Source organism: Pinus tabuliformis, chromosome 9, assembly GCF_031772625.1.
Source record: "Pinus tabuliformis cultivar Carrire ecotype Pingquan chromosome 9, CPIR1, whole genome shotgun sequence".
NCBI lineage: Eukaryota > Viridiplantae > Streptophyta > Pinopsida > Pinales > Pinaceae > Pinus > Pinus tabuliformis.
Genome location: NC_142307.1, coordinates 1,928,903,855 through 1,928,925,855, shown reverse-complemented (window position 1 = coordinate 1,928,925,855; position 22,001 = coordinate 1,928,903,855). Strand labels below are relative to the sequence as shown.

The window sequence follows — 22,001 nt, the reverse complement described above, 5'->3', positions numbered from 1 at the left end:
GGGCTACTTCTCCCAAGGCAACATGCAAAGGCATCCCTTTTTTTAGGGATCTATTTTTAGCAGTTGGAGGTTACATGCAAGGATCATTTTAGAAACCTCCCACAAAGTGTCGCTTTCCCTAGATTTGTGGCCTGCGCATCACAACCTTGATGTTATCAAAACTCATCAACTGGACACTGCAGAGCTCATTCCTCACATCAGCCTTGCATCTATGACATCCCATATCACATCTAGGAGAATTCGGCACATTCATCTCACTTGTTTTTGGGTATGCCCACTTCCCATGCCTTGTGTTACATTTTTTTCACCTTTTGTGTTTTTTCTTGTATGAGTATTGTTTGCTTGATTTATTTGAATGCTTGTTGTCATTTACATCTATATTAGCTTGTCCTAGCACCTTTCCAATTTTCATCAACATCTCTCTGTTGTCACATGCATGAAACTGGTTTTCATGAATGGTCGTTAATTCGGGGACTTGCCTCACCCACATGAATGTTGTTTTGTTTTTAAAATTTTTCATTCATCGTTTGTATGTATGATCATTCACTTATTCTTACACTTAGTATCACCAATCATTCGCACTCACAGTCACTTTCAATTACCTATCGACGAGTCTAGCCAACCTCGGCCCGAACTTTGCCTCACCAAGACAACATTGCGCAATCCTGAGAGGGAAGGCCCTATATTCCTCCCCAAAAATGTGCATTTCTATCCAACAGCTATTCCCTAGGCCTATTTTGCACAATCTTGAGGGACAGTGACTACTAACCAATAAAATTGTGTAATGCAGTCACTGAGTTTACAACCATTGCTAATTGAGATTGCACATTGCACAATCCCAGCAGTTAGCAACCATACTGGACTGTGCATTGCATAGTTCCAGCAGTCAATCAGTCTCTTAGTAGCCTAGACTATGCCTTTTAAGTCTTGGCAGTCAGTCTCCCAGCAACCTAGACTGTGCCTTGTTCAGTCTTGGCAGTCAGTCTCCCGACCTCCCGGCCGAAATTGCGCAACCTTCATGATCAGTCACACAGATATGTTGCAAGTTAGTTCTCAAGTTCATTTTTGTTTTCAACTGACAGATTGCATGCCATGAGTGTTGCCATGTCTCCAGGTATTGAAGGTGTTCATTTTCCTCTTAGTAGTGTAGGTACAATTGTTTCCAAGAGATCATAGTCAAAGACACCGTTCAAAGCACACCTGGATATGCAGTCGATCAAATGTCTATGAGTTTTCCTACTCACGAGATTTTCCCCTTGATCCGAAAATTGGGACTACCAGATTGATTTTTCATTATATTCCTTTCAATTATATATATATATATATATATATATATATATATATATATATATATATATATATATATATATATATATATATATATATATATATATATATGTTGAAGCATCCAATATCATGGACTGAAAACCATCGCACCCAAAACCATGTGCGAAAACCATGCACAAAACTATAGGTAGGTCCACCCACTTAATATATGGTCCAAACAAATTTCCCCGGGGCGCTGCCCCAAACCCTGTAGAGGGGGGCTAACTGCCCCCCTCAAACCACCCGTACAAGACAGTTGCTGCCACCCCTGTGATCCCACCACTGCTCGGTCGGCACAACGAATGGGGGGCTCTGCCCCCCTATAACCCCATGGTTAGAGGGCGAGCTAGTCATGGAAAGAATATAACACAACCCAACATTCTCCCACTTGTTGTTTTATTTCCACAGGGGGCCATAGGAGAGCTTAATCATTTATCTAGCCCTACAACATCCATTGTTTCTCTACACCAAGAGAACTTCTCAGAGCTCAGATATTTTGTCAATGCATCTCTAGTATTCTTCAAAGTGTCCACCTTTACCAAAAACACCTTTTTGTCTTCTATCATATCCCTCACAAAGTCGTGGAAGGAATATAACATAACCCAACACTTTTTTCTGCAAAGTTCCCACCACAGGGTTCACTTTATAAATCTTTCAAGAAATCATACATTTCATCTTCTCGTATGCATCTACTCATGATTAGATTAGGCCCTATGCAAAACAGGTCTCCCTCTATTGGCCTTCAGTTTTGGTCTATTTTTGCTTAGGGAAACCTACTTAATCTTTATATTTTCCATCCATTTTCCATCACATCCATCTCATTTTGATGTATTTTATGCATATTCAGGTGTTTAATTTTAATTTTGCAATTTCTAGAAGTTTTTATGAAAATTGAGTTTCAAGTGCAATTTTGGACTGAATCAGAAATTCCCGTAATAGCTATGTGGATGACATGTTTGCAGGACACTTGGGCTCGAGTTTGATGCATGGATGGATAGCTTGGGAACTAGGACTAAGCTAACTCCACTTGGTTCGGCCAGAACAAGCTTTATTAGGCCTGGTCAAGGCTGGTCAAACATGACTAGTCACCAGAAAATCCCTAGGAAATAGGGCAGTTTTGAGATTTTATGGGATTGACCATATTTCTTGGGATGAATTGGATGAGTTCGACCTAGATAGGTGGATATGATTAGATATGAGTGTTATAGATAATATAGATCAGTTTGTTTCATTAAACCTCTATTTAAAGCCAAGACTTTGATGGCTTTTAATGGAATTTGTATGTAACTTTTGTATAATTGGAGTTGGGAGCTAATTTGAAGAACTTGTTTCATTCCAATTTGTTGTTCATGCTTGGTTGATTTACTGAAGTTGTTGTAGCTGAGATTTCTTCAAGTGTGCAAGGCAAGGGTGGAGGGCCCCCACACCAAGCTAAGTACACTTCTTGGTTCAATTTTCATAGTTTTCATAGACTAGTTTTTGTTTCAAATGTATTTAGATGTGTGATGATTGTTGAATGAATATTGGTTTAATTCTAATCTACATATGAAGAGACACAAAGGAATTTAAGTTAAATTCCCCTTCTATTTGATCTTGAACTAAAACTAAATTTCATTCTCCATTTCTCATTTGAAGTTATTTCTGCATTTTTGGTTTGAAGCAATGGTGATTGTGATATAGTAGGATTGTGAAAAAGGACAATCTGGACCTCCTCAGTTAGGAGCCTCTTCTTTTACATCTTCTGCATCATAAGCCATTGTTAATTAGTGCTCTTAGATTTATCTTCATGAAAGTAGTATTGTAGGGAAGGACAACCTGGTTCTCCTAAGTTAGGAGCCTCTTCCCTCATATATTACATAAATGAATTAGAAATTGTTAAAATAGGTTTATATTTGTAATATGTACTTTAAATCTTCAAGTTTTATCTTCTAAACTTGATTATATCTGATGTCCATATACAGTGGATTTGTCTCCAAGTTTTACAAACCTGGATTGATAATTAAATACTTGTGTTAATTTAGTCAATAAATTAGCTCAACATTTTGGCGCCGTTGCCGGGGAGGTAATTATCAGCATAGTCAAATAGAAGATAAACAAAAACACTAAAATTTTAGCTAAGATACATTTCTCTTAATTATGTTTCTTTATGCCTAGAAATAGAGATCCTAAAATTAAGTTTCCAAAAACAAAACCCCCCAACAAAAACATAAAATAAAAAAAAATAACTACAAAATTCATTTTCAACAACAAGATCTAAAAGATGATGTTAAAGAATAGGCTACAACACTACTCCATTCTTCAACATTCTTTCTCATCAAGTCCTTATGATCAAATAAATTTTCATGTCCAAAAATTCATTAAAGTATATTTTTCAAATTTGGATATGAGCTTACTTATTGTAGGAATATACAGGGTAAGTTCCTCAGACAGAACACCAAAGGACACCGCTCACAACCAGATCGCAGATCAATACACCAGTATTTTTGACGTGGTTAAAACCCTCAAAGAGGGAAACAGTCCACGGCCTGAGCCAACGTGACCACTTCAGGCAATTTATTAATAAAAGAATGAAAATTTACATATGTTTTTCTCATGCACGGATTACCCTACAAATGACCCTCCATGCGCTTTAAATAGAAATCATGGACCAATCGGGTGTCAAGCCACAGATCAAGTGTCAGTAATACCGAGGAGAGAATGAACCGTCGGATCTCTACATATCGTGATCGTCGGATTGTAAGTTACAAAATGTACAACGGTAAAGAAACACACTTTACCTAACTCTATACTAGACCAAGTTGTACTTAACTATTTCCTATGTGTCGGAATATCCTAACATCCCCCCTTAAGAACAACTTGGGATAGGATTGAAGGATTTACAAATATGACACAATAGGAGAAGGAAGGAGGCACTAGAGCCTATCCCCCCTTAGTGACAACTTCCTGAACTCCAACCATAAATCGAAGTTTAGTGAACTTCGCCTCTGTGAGAGCCTTTGTGAAGATGTCTGCAACTTGATCATCTGTTGAACAATATTGCACTTCAAGAACATGGTCGTGAATGAGCTTTCTGATGAAGTGCATGTGCAGTTCAATGTGTTTGCTATGCTGATGTTGGACTGGATCTTTGCATAGCTGAATGGCACTTTGATTATCACACCAAAGTGTAGTCGGATGCTGCTGCTCAAAGCCAAACTCTGACAGGATCTGACGAAGCCACAAGGCTTCCTTACTAGCTTCTACGGCACCACGATACTCTGCTTCTGCTGATGAAAGAGAAATGGCACCTTGTTTCTTGCAAGCCCATGTAATAGGTCCTGAACCAAGAGTGAACACATAACCGGCAGTAGACTTCCGATCATCAGGGTCACCAGCCCAATCGGAATCAGTGAAACCAACCAATAGAGGAGATGCTTCGGCACTGTAATGAATCCCAAATTGAACTGTACCTCGAACATAACGAAGTATTCTTTTAGCTGCTTTCCAATGACTTTCACGGGGGTTTTGCATGAACCGAGCAACAAGGCCAACAACAAAGGAAAGGTTAGGACGAGTATGGGTTAGATACAAAAGTTTTCCTACAAGTTGACGGTATAAGGTAGCATCAACTTCAGGAGAAGTACAAGTGACTGAAAGTTTGACTCTAGACTGGAAGGGAGAAGGGGCTGGCTTACAGTCTTCCATGTGAAAATGGCGTAGAATATCACAAGCATACTTGGACTGAGAAAGGGAAATACCTTCCTTGGATTGCAAGACTTGAAGACCGAGAAAATAATGTAAGTGTCCTAAGTCTGTCATTTCAAACTTCCTTTTAAGGCTGGACTTCACATGGTTTATAAGGTTGGGATCACTACTGGTAAGGATAAGATCATCAACATAAAGAACAAGAATGATAAGAGACTCGCCCACTTTCTTGGTGTAGACAATATTGTCAGAATGACACCTAGAAAAGCCAGATTCTAAAAGAAAGCTATCCATTTTGGCATACCAAGCTCGAGGAGCTTGCTTGAGACCATAAAGGGATTTCTTAAGCCAACATACAAGGCTGGAGTATGTTTTTATGAAGCCAATGGGTTGTTCCATGTAGATTTCTTCATGCAAGTCCCCATGCAAGAAGGCAGATTTAACATCCATCTGATGGACTTCCCATTTGAAAGAAGCAGCAAGGGAAAGAACAAGGCGGATAGAGTTCATTTTGGCAACAAGGGAGAAGGTTTCAGTGTAGTCAATGCCTTCAACTTGTGAAAAACCTTTAGCAACAAGACGAGCTTTATGTTTATCAACTTTTCCATCTGGTCCATACTTGGTTCTGTAAACCCATTTGCATCTAACAAGTTTTCGTCCCTTTGGTAGAGGAACAAGATCCCATGTATCATTTGCCAATAATGAATGATATTCTTCATTCATAGCTGCTTCCCAATCTGGATGGCTTGAAGCTTCTGCAAAGGTGTCAGGATCATAATTTACTGGAGCTTGAGCCAGTAAAGAAGAGGCTCTGTCAAACTGAGAATGTGTGCATCGCTGATCTGTAGGATCACAGGCAAGATCACCTGCTGCATCTCGAGTAGCACGAACCCATTTTGGAAGCTGAGGAGCTGAAGGAGGATCCTGAGATGGTGGGGGAGGATTGTCATCCTCACTTTCATCATCTGAAGAAGAAATGTTTTCAAAAGTAGAAGAGATAGGGAGAGGTGGCACATCCGCCGGACTAGGCTCGCAGGCCGATATATTTTCATCAAATTTTACATCTCTTCTAATGATAACATTTTTGGACTTAAATGGAATAAGTCTATAGCCTTTGACATCTTCAGAATATCCAACAAAAGTACATTTTTCACTCTTAGGTTCTAAAGCTTTATGCTTTTCATCTGGAATATGGGCCCACGCTTCACTTCCAAAAACACGAAAGTGACTTACATCTGGTTTGATTGAGCTCCATGCTTCTTCTGGAGTGATATTCTTTAAAGCCTTAGTAGGAGTGCGATTTATTATGTAATTTGCACAGTTAATTGCTTCTGCCCAGAAACTAAGACCAAGTCCTTTAGATTGTAGCATACAATTAGCCATTTCCTTTAAGGTGCGATTCTTCCTTTCAGCTACACCATTTTTTTGTGGAGTATATGGAACAATATGTTGCATTTGAATTCCATTCTCAGTGCAAAAGTTGATGAATGTGTTTTTAACATATTCTCCGCCATTATCAGATCTTAGCTTAAGAATTTGATGTCCAGATTGTTTTTCAACAAAGGCCTTGAAGGCCAAAAATGTGTTAAATACTTCACTCTTGAGTTTTAAGAAGTATACCCAAGTGCGTCTGGAGAAATCATCAATGAAAGTTAAGAAATACTTGCAGCCAGAGAATGAAGCAACAGGAAGTGGACCACATAAATCACTATGCACAAGCTGTAAAGGGGCTGAGGCGTGCCAAGAGGCACGTTTTTCAAAACTGTCCCGATGATGTTTTCCGAGTACACATCCGGAACAAACATCATCTCTGCAAGATACCATAGGAAGACCTGTCACAATATTTTCTTTACATAGATGCTGAAGGGAGCGATAGTTTAAGTGACCAAATCGCTCATGCCAAAGTTTGCTCACTTCATCGTTATGAGCAACAAATACTGAGGGAAGATTTGATGACCCAAAGTTGTGAAACTTATACAACCTTGTAGAATCATCAGCAATGCCAGTAGCCAAAATCTGTTTAGGATCTTTTAAGTCCTTGATTACAACATCATGAGGTGAAAATTCAACGATTTTACCTTCACCTGAATGAGTTATCTAATATACAGATAGAAGGTTGCAGGATAAGGTTGGAACACATAATACATCATTAAACTGACCATTGTCTAGATGAACAGTTCCAGTCCCTACAACACTAAGAGATCTATCATCACCAACATATATATTTTTGGTGTTACAATCATTTAAAGAAGAAAACATGGCTTTGTTTTTGGCCATGTGATAAGAAGCTCCAGAATCAATGAGCCACTCATGAGAATGAGAAGAAGAAGATACATTTAATGCATAGCCAGACCGAGATGCTTGACAACCACATGCAGAAAGTGCCATTCCTGAAGATGAAGTTGAAGTTGAAGATTGCCCCAAATGGATGTTATGCTTCTTCATTGATGCTTCCAAGGCTTCCATCTTCTTAAAGCATTTTGATTCTAAGTGGCCATCTCGATTACAAAAATTGCAATGTCTATCAGTCTTTTTCCCTTTGTTTTTATTTGTCTTATCATTTTGTTGAAATGATTTTTCATTTTGGGGCTGAAATTGCTTAGGACCCTTCTTTGGTTTAGGACCATTCTTTTTAGGATATGACTTCTTAGGATTCTTTGAATTTGGTTGCTGCTGGGCGGCTAACGCTTTCTTGGAAGAGTTTCCAAGATTAAGAAGACCAAGGTGTAAGAGTTTTTCTTGTTCTCTTATTAAAGAATCACAAAAAGAGTCAAAGGAAGGGGACTTGTAGTCTGTTCCTTGAGAAATGAAGGCTTCTCTTGTAGAATGGAAGGTGGAAACAAACACAGAGTAGGCTGGTCCCAACTTAGTAAGAATGGAATAGATAAGGTTACTATCTTCTTTCTTAACTTTAACACCTTCCAAGAGATATCTAAGGGTCTTGAACTTGGACAAGAAATCTTCAATGCAAGAAAAATTATTAGGGTCCAATGTAACCAACTCATTTTCAAGTTGGTGGGCTCTAAGTTCATGTTTAACCCCAAAAACTTTATTGATTTGTTTCATTGCTTCATCAGGAGTATCAAGTTCTGCAATATGGAATCTAAGATCTGGAGAAATAGACATCCCTATCAATCCACGTGCTTGATCTTGCCTATTTTCCCATTTAGCAGCCTTATCTTCATCCTTCGGTTTCTTTTCTTAGCCTGAGGCTATTCTGTAGAGACCTTTACTTCTAAGTAAATCCTCAATGTAGGACAACCATTGGAAGTAGTTGGTGCTGTCAAGGGTAACTTGGTATTGACTTTCCATTTCAACAGAAACTGAAGCTAAAGATGCTAAAAATAAGTGTTCCAATGGATAGATCTCGAAAAATTAGGCTAGTTTAAAAAAAACGGCTCTGAAAACGGCTTCCGGATGAAGAAGTTATGGCTTTTTGAAAAAAAGTTGATGAAGTTGCCGACGAAGTGCGGGAATGTGCGGAAATGAAAAAGTCCGCCCCCACAAAATGGAGACTTGAACCCAAGACCTCTACTCTCTTAAAATAGCTTTGAACCAATTGAGCTATACAAAAAATTTGAGAGAGAGAGAGAGAGAGGGGGGGGGGGGGGGGTGCTTTGGGTTGCGTGCTTGCTTTGAGAAAGCGCTTTTTCCCTACAAAACAAAAAACACAAAACCCAACATGGACATGCAAAGAAAACGAACCTTACGGCTCGAAGTTAGCTTTAGCCGAAAAACTAAATATTTTAAAAAAAGAACCTTACGGCTCAAAGTTAGCTTTAGCCGGAAACTAAATATTTTTCTCAATGTTTCTGATTTTCCGAGATCACACTAAGGCGCAGGGAAAAGAGCATACGCATGAGAAAAATCCTTCCTTTCTGTTTCTGATTTGCCCAGATCGCACAGAGTCGCAGGGCAAAGAGCATACGCATAAATGAAAGGTATAGATCCGGTAATAAAAAAAGCTAAATAAACCGAAACCGAAATAAACAGAGAGAAAATAACTGTAAACTGCAAATAAACACTGTATACCTCCAGATCTTAAAAATGACGCAGCTAGGGCTACCGGAAACCTTTTCGCGTGAAACGAAAGGGGTTCCTCACTGGAACATATGCTCCCAACACAACAGAGCAGTCCTCTCGGCCCGAAAGCAGTCAGAAACAATAGATCTAGGAAACAGCAGTCGGATGCAGTTCTACCGACTTCAGATTTGGATCACCAACGGACGCGGCCCTCAAATAGCTCTGATACCATGTAGGAATATACAGGGTAAGTTCCTCAGACAGAACACCAAAGGACACCGCTCACAACCAGATCGCAGATCAATACACCAGTATTTTTGATGTGGTTAAAACCCTCAAAGAGGGAAACAGTCCACGGCCTGAGCCAACGCGGCCACTTTAGGCAATTTATTAATAAAAGAATGAAAATTTACATATGTTTCTCTCATGCATGGATTACCCTACAAATGACCCTCCATGCGCTTAAATAGAAATCATGGACCAATCGGGTGTCAAGCCACGGATCAAGTGTCGGTAATACCGAGGAGAGAATGAACCGTCGGATCACTACATATCGTGACCGTCGGATTGTAAGTTACAAAATGTACAACGGTAAAGAAACACACTTTACCTAACTCTATACCTAACTCTATACTAGACCAAGTTGTACTTAACTATTTCCTATGTGTCGGAATATCCTAACACTTATGATCTTGTTACGAAAATGGATGCATTGGAAATTCTCTTATACTTGAGGGAATGAATTATTTTTCTAAAATAGAATAGGATAGAATAGAATAAATAAACAAGTAGAATGAATTCACAATAAGACTTCCATAATAAATTTGTTTCAAACTATTTTTTCAAATCATTGTTCAATATTCATTTGAAAGGACTACATGGCAAAATGCAGTAAGAACAAGCCTATTTTGGGTAACCATATAGGATCATTTTGAAATCATGTGTTTTTTTTACATATCTCTTGAAATCTAGTTTTGGAATCCATTTTGAAGTTTTCAATTTATATCACAAATAAAAAATGATCAAAAGCAAAACTAGGTCTCAAGTGAAATGTTGAGGACAGAGTTAGAACAACCTATATTTGAAGTGTCTAATGGAAACATTTTTATCGGAAATTCATAGGGAAGATAGCCCTTGGAATCTAGTTTCCAAATCAATTTGAATCACTTCAATCAGGAATCATATGAAAAAAATATTCTTGAAATACTAACTGCTTGTCGAAAAATCTGCAAGGTGACAATTCTAGGTCTTGACTGTTCATTGGCATATTTGACATACCAAACCATCTTCTTTTCAAAACTTGTTTATATGGTAGATATATATTCAAGTCTAGTTTAAGACACAATTTGAATCATCCCATTTGGAGGTGAAATGAAAATGTTATGCCACATTTAGCGACTGCATGTCTTCAAAACAATATAGTAAAACTCTGCCTCCTAGGTCTGTTCATCACCAATTTTGTGATATCAAGCCTAAGAATTTTTAAAACATGTTTCTACTGGAAATACAAAAATGAATCTACTTTAATATCCAAGTGGAATCACATTGATCTGATCTTTATCAAAGAAGTTATGCTTCAAATAGTGATTGTTGGTCTAGTTAAAAATTAACAAGCAACTCTATCAAACATGGCACTCCTTATAATATTTACCATATCATTTTAAACAATTTTGAAAACTTGTTTATACTGGAGGTAGCCATATGAATTCACTTCAACTTGGCTTTGGAATCACTCTAATAGGATATCAAACGAATATTTTGTAAACAAAATACCGCTAGGAGGTCTAGGCTGGCCACCATTCCTCAAAGGGGTAAATAAATGCATTTTGTTTGTATATCATATTTGGACTTGTTTTCTAAGAAATTATTGTAATGATTTACATATATATTGGAAGAAGAGAGACTGTACAACTCTCTTCCTCCATCATCTAATGTTGTATTGCAGGCAAGTGTTATGTTTTTGCAGGTCATAGGAAGAATGAAGGAGTGAACTCCATGGATGAAGTAATTTTCAAAAGTCAAATTCATATTCCAGAATATGAATACAAATTTTCAAGTCAAAGCAAAGTGAAAATTCCCGTAATGTTGAGTTCATCCAATGAAACTCAAACTCTTGAAGCTTGCTCTTCAATGTTGACCAACAACACCAACAAACCCTACAACATGATCGAGATCAAGGCAAAAAGACATGAAGATAATCATCAGAAGAAGCAGTCAAGTTCAGTACCATGTTAAGTCACATCAATCTCCAAATAAGCCTTTCATATTGAATTCATATTGTTCATGATTTGATCATCATCATTTGTTCATGATTTGAATTCATATTGTTCATCATCCATACTGTATGTTAAGCTCCACGACCATGCATGTTGAAGTCCAAGACTTATTATCCATCCATTTACTACTAAATCATGACTTCAATATAACCTATTTTCATAAGCTTTTCATACTTCCCTACTCCATTACACCCCACCTCCATTCAGAAAAGGAAAAAATAAAAAAAAAAAGAAAAAGATCAAAAATAATAAAGGAGTTTGGTTGTGAAAATCCACGAAAGTGGCACAATACAAACTCGAATTCATATCGGAAAACCAACTTGTTTGGCCAATATGAATTCTCTATTTTGTTTTACCATTTCTTTAGTTTGAGTTTGCAGGAATCATCCTCCAAAATAAACAAGACTTGAGGACAAGTCTTCCCATCAGCAAGGGGGGAAGATTCGCAAAAAGAAACTTAGTTGTGCAGCTGAATTGACGATGGAACTTGTATTGTTGGCTATTGGGACCTAAAATATTTTTGAAATCAACTGCAAAGGGACCTGAAATGTTAGCAAAAACATGTATATATTGCATAAAAATGTACATGAGAAAAGGGACCTGAGTTATTATGAATCAATTGCAGAGGGACCTGAACGACATCAACAATCAATGGACCAGAATCAATGAAGGATGCTAGAACAGAAAGCATAAATAAGCTCTATCTATCTACAATATTCAATCAAGACAACTTCATCCAATATTGTTAAAGAACAACAACATTCATCCAATACTACAGGGAAGTACAAGAATAGTAAGTGCACAATTTTGCTCTTGTAAATTCAAATTTTTGTAGAAATTTTTAGACTTTGTTAAAATTGAGTTAATACCTGAATGCATATTTTATATTCATCACATTTTCCTCATTCTATACCCATTAGCCTATGTCCATCCTACTACATTTACCCTATACCTAATCCAATGTACATATGTACATATTTTTCATTCCATAACCCTAATATGCCATTATCCTTATATTCTACATTCCCTTCATATATTCCATATTCATTTCATAACCCTAACCCTAAGTATTTTTCCATAAAGCAAAAAAGGATCAAAGTGAGTATTTTAAAATTCGAAACCTGTACAAACAAACCAAATGGAAGTAATTTTAAACATGACCTAAATGGTCATTTTAAAATTAAAACGATATTAAAACAATATAGGAGATATAAGAGATGTGCATATTGTAAAGAATACAAATCAACACAATTAAAACTTATCATGGCACATAAAGATATGGCATAAGGTTTGTTTAGATGCAATAAGGTGAAATCATCATAGCAAATGAGAAACGATATAATGGCAATACATGTGCACACAATCTTAGCTTATGAGCAATATGGGAAACATTTCTAATACATGCGCAAAGGCAATAAGAAAGGCAAAAGTTCATAACGAAATATATGTGAAAAATATATATAAGGCAATATTTCATAAGGAAATATATGCACGTTGATCCATTTGCATACAACAAAGGAATGTGTTAAACATATGTGCTGTATTAAAAAATAATCTTTTTGCATCCTGAAAATGGCAAATGAGTCATATAATGATATGGCGGAGTAAATGATATTAGGCAGGGGATATGATTCAAACAAGCTTTCAAAACTTTCTCAAACCTTATGGCAATACAATTCGATGGGCACGATGGTAATACGACAAAGGGTAAGGATATGCGCCATTAAATCGAAATAATTTATGAGTGCATGGTTCATATGAGAAGGAATGAATGGTGAACAGCCGTAGGTAATGGCGAAAGTAAAAAAAACCATGATTTATTTTTTACAGCAGTCACGGCATAATGAGTTGGTATATAGAAGGATGGCTTCAAAGATGAATTCAAATATGAGATGGTGGCGACAACATGGTATAAACAGTTCTATTCAGCAGCCCAATGGAAACTATACATGGCATATCAGTCAAAAGGACAACAACCAAATAACAAAACAGTCAAATATGCATTTGAAGCTCAGAGAATTAAGCAGTTCTGAAACCCCGTGAGCTGTAGAACAACGTTGGAGCTGTAGTAAAACATTCATGGCCATGAAAAATATTATTCTGAGCTGAAGCAAAACGTAGAGCTGCTATGAGTCATAGAGAATTACGTAGAGCTACAGCTACAGCCAAAGTAAAATGGTAAAAACGTTTTGAGACAGCAGAGAAAAAACCCTGTGCATTTAAGAGAGAGAGCTTCACCATCTTTGAAAGAAGAAAAATGTTTTGACAGTGGAGTCAAGGGTAGAAATAGCATGCTGAGTCCGTGGAGAAATAAGTAGGTAAATAGTGCCAGTGGGTTGCCCGGAATCTCATGGGAAATTTCAGTCAACAAGCTGAGCCGTTCAAAATGCAGAGAATCCCTTGAATCACGCAGAGACATCCCGGTGGGTAAGAATCGGTCCCTCAGAAATTAAACTAAAATGATTTTGAAAATCGAACTTCAGATTTAGTTGAAATGTGTCATATGAGACATTAGTTCCAGAATCGTTTGCTATTTGTTGTCATTAAAATCTTCTGCCACCTGTCAGAGTTAATCCCGTTAGAGGATTACAAGGATAGCTTCTGATAAAGATATAACTTCAGTTAAAGATTTGTCACCATAAGATACATGCTGCCACCTGTAGATTTTGAGATACACGCTGCCACAACCATTTCCCAGAAATTTCTGCAAGTTTTGTTGTTGTTAATCAAATATCAGGTTAATTGAGCCACGTTGCAGAGGAATCACAATAGTTCATCACAGCCAGTGATTTTTCTTGCACAAATCAGGCACGGGGAATGCGTTGTTAGCTGTAAGGTGAAAAAAAATCAAAATAAATCATGACAAGATCTCGGTTCTCCACAAAACAGAGTGTTTATTATGATTGATTGCATGTTGAAATAATGAATGAGTGAAGTTTTGAAAACATGTAGTTCGTTGAGCCTAAACTACACCTGTACATGCATTTCTATGATCAAACAGGCAAGTTTCAGCTTCGATACGTGAAGGAATGGGTCTTTAAAAACAAAGTGTGGGCTGATGTTTAAAGATTTGCGTTCATATTTGCTAACGCAAAGCCAAATTTATATTGATTATCATATTTTGATTGAATTAAACAGTGCAGTGGTGTATATAGGTCATGGAGCAATGAAATGACATATGACGATTGTATAAACAATGCAATGTTTTATATTGGTCATTGAATGATGAAGGGTCATAGTTATATACAATGCTGGAGACTGATTTATACAGAGAATAGGATTTACAGTGGGCAAAATGCGTTTCATCCATGTATGGTTTGGGCAAATTCGTTTCATCTATGTGCACAGTGAAAAAAATTCGAACCAGAGAGGGGATTTTGAGTTAAGAAGCAATGAAAACATGTTCAAAATGTTTTCAAGATCTTTGTATACAAAGAGAAAATTTATTTTTTTGTTTTTATCAGAGCAATAGACTCCTTTTTACAGTAGAAGGCAGAATACAAAAATTTAAGGCAAAGAAAAATTGATTTCATTGCTAGAGGTGGATTGTTGGTAAAGTAAAAATCAATTTCCTCTAAGATTTTGATTTCTCAAGAAGCAGCAAACACATGTGCAGTCAAAGATAGAAGGAAACGAGTCAACTGCTAGTGGAGGTAACAGATAAGGAATCAGGGACCATATCTTCTAAAAAATTCGAAATTGCTAAGAAGCCATTATTTTTCGTTGTTTTTCTAAAGCAAACTAGAATGAAATTTGAAAAACGAAAACATGGGTTTTCTTCAGAATGAGCCTAATTAGGCTCCATGTGAGCAGTTTTCTCAAATTCATTTCTATTTGAGACATTTTTATGGTTCTTTTGACCCATATTTTGCAGATTGCATGGGTAAACCAGTGGCTAAATTGAAAGTGAGTGCTCGGACATAAAAAAAAAATTGCTTCTTTTAATGAGATGTAAGCGCAACTGGATATTGGATCCTTTGAGTAAAATTGTTGATTTGAGAGGGACATGAATCCTGTGTCGGAATTTATTGCAAAATTCAAGTTTTATTTGTCGTCTGAAGCTAAATGATATATTGGTAAAGAAAGTCATCCACAAGAAAAGAGAAGAAGTACATGAAATCATAGATATCCTTTTATAGGTAGCTCAAGAGAAAGCTTCATCTTCAAAGGACAGATCCATCGGTAGAACAGCCAGGGAGGTCAACATACAGAGGCAGAAGATCAATGAGACAAAGACAAGCATGAGGACATGCTTGAAGATCAGCAAGGGGGAGATGTTGGCCCTCAGTTTTGGTCTATTTTTGCTTAGGAAAACCTAAACAATGTAAACTTTGAAACGGGAACTATAAACTCAAAACGGGAACTCTGGCCAAAAAACCCCAGAAAAACATCAAAAACAGTGCTAAAAATGAAAAGTGTGTATACTGGAACGATGCTTTTATTTTTTAGGGGTCAATTTTGAACATGTTTTAAAAATCGCAGTGCTACGAAATTTACTACCAAATTTTCGTGCAAAATATAGCTTCAAAACGAAAAAGTGATGATACTGGAATGATGATTTTTTTTTTTAGGGTCAATTTTCAAACTTTTTAAAAAATGCTAGTAAAACCAAATCGCCCCACCACCCGGCGATTCTGGGACCCAAGAATTGTATTACAAGGTCGGTCAAAATATATACAGACTTAATATGAATAAACTGAAGCCACAGTGATGTCGGCATTACAACAACCAGAGACCCCGGCCTACAAGAACAGGGCCAAAATCCCAAAGATAAATACAGGACCGAGGCTTCCTCGCCTTGGACTATCTAGCTAATATCGTAAACCACTACAACAATAAGGAAAGTTAAAACCCTCCATCAGGTGACAAGAAGACCGACTAGTAGCTCCAACAAAGAAACTCGCATGCAGAACAAAGTCTGAAAAAGAGAATTTATCCCCGGAATTACTTAGGAAACCAAACCCAGAATAATGCCACCTCGCTGCCATGACAAAGATAGGAAAGTGAATTATGTTTTGGAATGTGTGATAAATTCTTGAAAATTATTATATAAAAGGTAATTGAGGTTTTAACGTAAACTTTATTTAAAATTTTTATTTATAAAACATAATTAAAGAAAAAGAAAGACATTAAATAAAGCCAAAAAAATAAAAACGTTTGATAGTTAAATAATATCACATTCATTTTATTTTTAAAAAATGTGATTTCTTTTATTAATAAAATAATATTTAAATCGTAATAGTCATATGAAATCAAAGTAAAGACATTCATAAAGCCAAAATTAATTTATTAATAAGTTAATATTTAAACCTTAAAATTATCTCATCCATGTCCGTTATGCCTCTCTTCAAGTTCTTGGCTTTTTCATTTCGTACTCTATATACTGCATTCATCAATCGAGCACTTGCAATTATGGAGAAGTAAGTAATCGAATTAGAATCGACATGAAATTACTAGAAGTTGGCAAATAGTATGAATGCACCTCGACCTTGGCAGATAGTATGATTTCCTTCTTTTGCGGTGTACGGTGAAAATGTGTCGTAATATATCACTTAGGTTGATGTTTTGGGGTTATATTATATATGTTATTGTTTTGGGCGATTCTGGGAATCGCCGGGTGGTGGGGCGATTCTCAGAATCGCCGCGCCACCCCGGCGTGGGGTGGCGCGGCGACCACCACCCAGCGATTCCCAGAATTGCCCGAAACAATAACATATATAATATAACCCCATAAAGCCAAAATTAATTTATTAATAAGTTAATATTTAAACCTTAAAATTATCTCATCCGTGTCCGTTATGCCTCTTTTCAAGTTCTTGGCGTTTTCATTTCGTACTCTAAATACTGCATTCATCAATCGAGCACTTGCAATTATGGAGAAGTAAGTAATCGAATTAGAATCGACATGAAATTACTAGAAGCTAGCAGATAGCATGAATGCACCTCGACCCTGGCAGATAGTATGATTTCCTTCTTTTGCGGTTTATGGTGAAAATGTGTGGTAATATATCAGTTAGGTTGATGTTTTGGGGTTATTGTTATTGTTTCGGGCGATTCTGGGAATCGCCGGGTGGTGGGGAAATTCTCAGAATCGCCCCGCCACCCCCGACGCGGGGTGGCGGGGCGATTCTGAGAATCGCCCCACCACCCGGCGATTCCCAGAATCGCCCGAAACAATAACAACGCCGGGGGTGGTGGGGCGATTCTGAGAATCGCCCCACCACCCGGCGATTCCCAGAATCGCCCGAAACAATAACAATAACCCCAAAACATCAACCTAACTGATATATTACCACACATTTTCGATTTTTAGAGCCCGCTTCTTATACCTTCGGGCATAAATCTTCAGGCAGGACACACTTTGATCTCCATGGATTGGCCACGCAAGCTCGTTTTTATTATATCGGTGCGATCAAGAAAGACTTTACGAAAACCGTCGGGGTAGGCTCTCAGGCCCGCTTATAATGAGCGAATATTTACAAATCCCTGAGGGTTTAATTCTCTACGTGGGAGCTTTCATTACACGTTTAGCTCTATTATTCGTATTCATGTAAGATCTACCACACCCCTTTCACACGTAAGCCCAGTTCCTCAAGCTCGGCTCCTCAACAAGCGAATGTACTTAAACCAGCAAGGTAGTTCTATTCCGAGTTACGGAACATTTCCTGTCAACTGTCAAACTCAGTCCATTACTGTTCTACTAGCTCAACACCCAATGCTTTGCAATGTTTCCACTTAAAAACTGCTAAAAAGGACCTTATTCTGACTTGGTGCTATTAATTAACGTCTTCTGACATTGTCAAATGACAGACTTCGATCGAAGCTCAAAAATGCCTAAGTTTTGCGATATATATCGACCTTTTCATTCAATCTCTTGTTTTGTTAGGGAGTGAATCCTTCCTAAGCTTTAATGTGTGCAATCATAAAATAATTCAACATACATATAAATATCAAGTTTGCGATTAATAAACAAAGGCTCAACATTATGGATTTATACACTCAAACCGAGTATCCTCGTATAGTATGTGCAATAATTTACAAAAGGCCCTGGGCCAAAAATACAACATTTGAAACTCTCTCAACCTTTTTGGCCTATTCGGCTCTCAAAATCCTCTCCCTATTACTTTTGCGGGTGAAAATGTGTGGTAATATATCAATTAGGTTGATGTTTTGGGGTTATTGTTATTGTTTCGGGTGATTCTGGGAATCGCCGGGTGGTGGGGCGATTCTGAGAATCGCCCCGCCACCCCGCGCCGGGGTGGCAGGGCGATTCTGAGAATCGCCCCACCACCCGGCGATTCCCAGAATCGCCCGAAACAATAACAATAACCCCAAAACATCAACCTAATTGATATATTACCACACATTTTCACCCGCAAAAGTTCGATTTTTAGAGCCCCCTTCTTATACCTTCGGGCATAAATCTTCAGGCAGGACACACTTTGATCTCCATGGATTGGCCACGCAAGCTCGTTCTTATTATATCGGTGCAATCAAGAAAGACTTTACGGAAACCGTCGGGTAGGCTCTCAGCTCGTTCTTATTATATCGGTGCGATCAAGAAAGACTTTACGGAAACCGTCGGGTAGGCTCTCAGGCCCGCTTCTAATGAGCGAATATTTACAAATCCCTAAGGGTTTAATTCTCTATGTGGGAGCCTTCATTCCGACCCCTCGCATTCCGATTTACCCTCACATTCCGATCTGATTTATTCGCCTTTGTTTAAATTTTGGGAAGCCGCAGTCTCATTACAAATTTCTACCTCTAAAATTTTGGGAGCGTCTATGAAAAATAGCAGTCCAGTGGAGCAAAATAAATAGAAATATATGTACAAAAGAGAAAAGTAGCAAGTGCCTCTCATATGCCCATACTGTACATAAGGGCAAATCCTACAATAAGAGCCTTTTCTTATACATAAGGACGAGCCATGATGTTTGATATCATGTGAATATTATTGTAATGAATTTAGGTTCATGAGTGGCTAAAGATTGGATCTTCGACCTTGATCCAATGCTTAGATCGTAGTTGTAGCCTATAAATAGAAGACATGGACCTGTATAAGAAGGATATATTTGTGAATATATAGCAGAAATTTTAATGTGAAGTATATATCATTTTTTAGTATACATGTTTCATTCGGGTTATCAGACTGTTTTTACCTGAAATTTCTGTATCTTTAGTAGCAAAATATGTTTGATATTTCAAGGCGATCCGCAACCTGTTAAAATTTATATATCTTTCATTAAATTGACAAAACAGTGTCAACACTAATATATTTGGATGAATTTAAAAACTTATGAAATATCTTCAAAACTAATATACACCTCTATGTCCTCTTCATATTTCAATCGTTAGAACAGCAAAAGTTATTTATCAATCTTATCATATGCTGTCAACACTGAATACATTTCGCTCACAAGCTAAATCATATTTCAATTCTTATAATAGAAAAACTTAAGTGTCTTCATCAGATTTAAAGTACATAATAGAAAAACTTAAGTGTATTTTTGGCCCTGGGCCAAAAATACATCATTTGACACTGTCTCAACCTTTTTGGCCTATTCGGCTCTCAAAATCCTCTCCCTATTACTTTTGCGGGTGAAAATGTGTCGTAAAGTGTGTCCTGCCTGAAGATTTATGCCCGAAGGTATAAGAAGCGGGCTCTAAAAATCGAAAATGTGTGGTAATATATCAATCAGGTTGATGTTTTTGGGGTTATTGTTATTGTTTCTAGCGATTCTGGGAATCGTCGGGTGGTGGGGCGATTCTCAGAATCGCCCCGCCACCATATATCAATTAGGTTGATGTTTTTGGGGTTATTGTTATTGTTTCGGGCGATTCTGGGAATCGCCGGGTGGTGGGGCGATTCTCAGAATCACCCCGCCACCCCGCGCCGGGGTGGCGGGGCGATTCTGAGAATCGCCCCACCACCCGGCGATTCCCAGAATCGCCCGAAACAATAACAATAACCCCAAAAACATCAACGTAATTGATATATTACCACACATTTTCGATTTTTAGAGCCCGCTTCTTATACCTTCGGGCATAAATCTTCAGGCAGGACACACTTTGATCTCCATGGATTGGCCACGCAAGCTCGTTCTTATTATATCGGTGCGATCAAGAAAGACTTTACGGAAACCGTCGGGGTAGGCTCTCAGGCCCGCTTATAATGAGCGAATATTTACAAATCCCTGAGGGTTTAATTCTCTACGTGGGAGCCTTCATTACACGTTTAGCTCTATTATTCGTATTCATGTAAGATCTACCACACCCCTTTCACACTTAAGCCCCCCGCCACCATATATCAATTAGGTTGATGTTTTTGGGGTTATTGTTATTGTTTCGGGTGATTCTGGGAATCGCCCGAAACAATAACAATAACCCCAAAAACATCAACGTAATTACCATAAAGATAAGCTTCCATTCTGGGCGAAGAAGATAATCATCATTCCTTCCCATCACAAGAAATAAACTAAATAAACCAAATTGCTAGGTAACGTACGTTGATATTGTTATGGGCTGAAAATTCTTGAGCCTGACCCTCAGCAACCGCCTGGAGATGTTCTTCTTCACTCTGGCGTTTTATCTTCCAGAACGTCTCGATCTCTTCATTAGTTAGAGATTTGTTTCTCTCAAATCTACCTGTGGAAAAACCAAAAACCAAACCCACAAAATATAATAAGGCAAACTGCATACCTCTTCATTTTTTTCTCTCTTCATTAGTTAGAGATCTCTTCATAAGAAGATTGAATAATTCTCTGCAATTATACCTTTCCCAGCATTGGAAGTGGGAGAATCCCAGCCTCCCATTAACGAACCCATTTCTCTAATAAGTTTCCACAAACCAGAATTTCAATCAAATCAAGCAAATTTACAGACTTTTTCTTTGAAATCTCAAGTGATCTCACTGTATTGTTCCCTCTGCTGTTATGGAAATAAAAAGCCAAGAAAACCAAGATGTGGCCGCCGCCAATTGTGTAAATCGCCCACTGGGCACCGACTCTAAATCCCGGATAGTGGCTGACGTCTAAATCAACGTCATTCCATTGGATGTTTATCCAGAACAGTGTCCCCTTATGGTTGGGTGACACGTAGATTTTCAGTACTGAATTACGGTCCCATGCATATCTTACTTTGAAGTAACGATAAGAACGCTTTTATCGCGGCATTCCCCGATACTGTGGGCTACTTGAAAACTTGATTATCTTCATTTCCTTGGCAGCTAATTTAATTCCGGCTGTCTTAACCTCTGAATATTGAAAATCGCTCGATACGGATAACTCTCACAACTTATATGTATTTTCCTGTTGATAATACCAAAAAATTTGAAATTATACACGATTGTGCTGGTTCATTATCCAATCAACGTTATGAATTTTAAGTTTGATTTCCTGGAAAACTTTAAATAGTTCGTTGAAATTGGGAAACTAATTTTATTTAAATTTAACTCCCTCTCCAAAGATTTAACATCATAATTTTTCATTGCTAAGTCTTCAGTGTTAAGTATGCATTTATGTTTTTTGAAATATGATTTAACTCAGGGATACAATCAAAATTATCATTATTATCTGGAAACATATGTTTATGGACGCTAAAATACTAATTAAAAAGGTAGGTTTAAAATTTAATTTATAACCATAAATTATAAAATTTATATATATATATATATATATATATGAAGTTTTAGCA

General features: G+C 37.5%; 1 protein-coding gene across 1 annotated transcript; it reads right to left on the bottom strand.

Moving 5' to 3' along the window:
• Positions 1-20,476: 20,476 nt before the first annotated feature.
• LOC149156668 (uncharacterized) lies at positions 20,477-21,318 on the bottom strand. Its single transcript, XM_089445114.1, has 2 exons — positions 21,083-21,318; positions 20,477-20,954 (listed from the first exon to the last, which is right to left on the bottom strand). Exons 1-2 carry the CDS (start codon positions 21,132-21,134, stop codon positions 20,785-20,787), a joined length of 222 nt encoding a protein of 73 aa, XP_089301240.1. The 5' UTR covers positions 21,135-21,318; the 3' UTR covers positions 20,477-20,784.
• Positions 21,319-22,001: the final 683 nt, after the last annotated feature.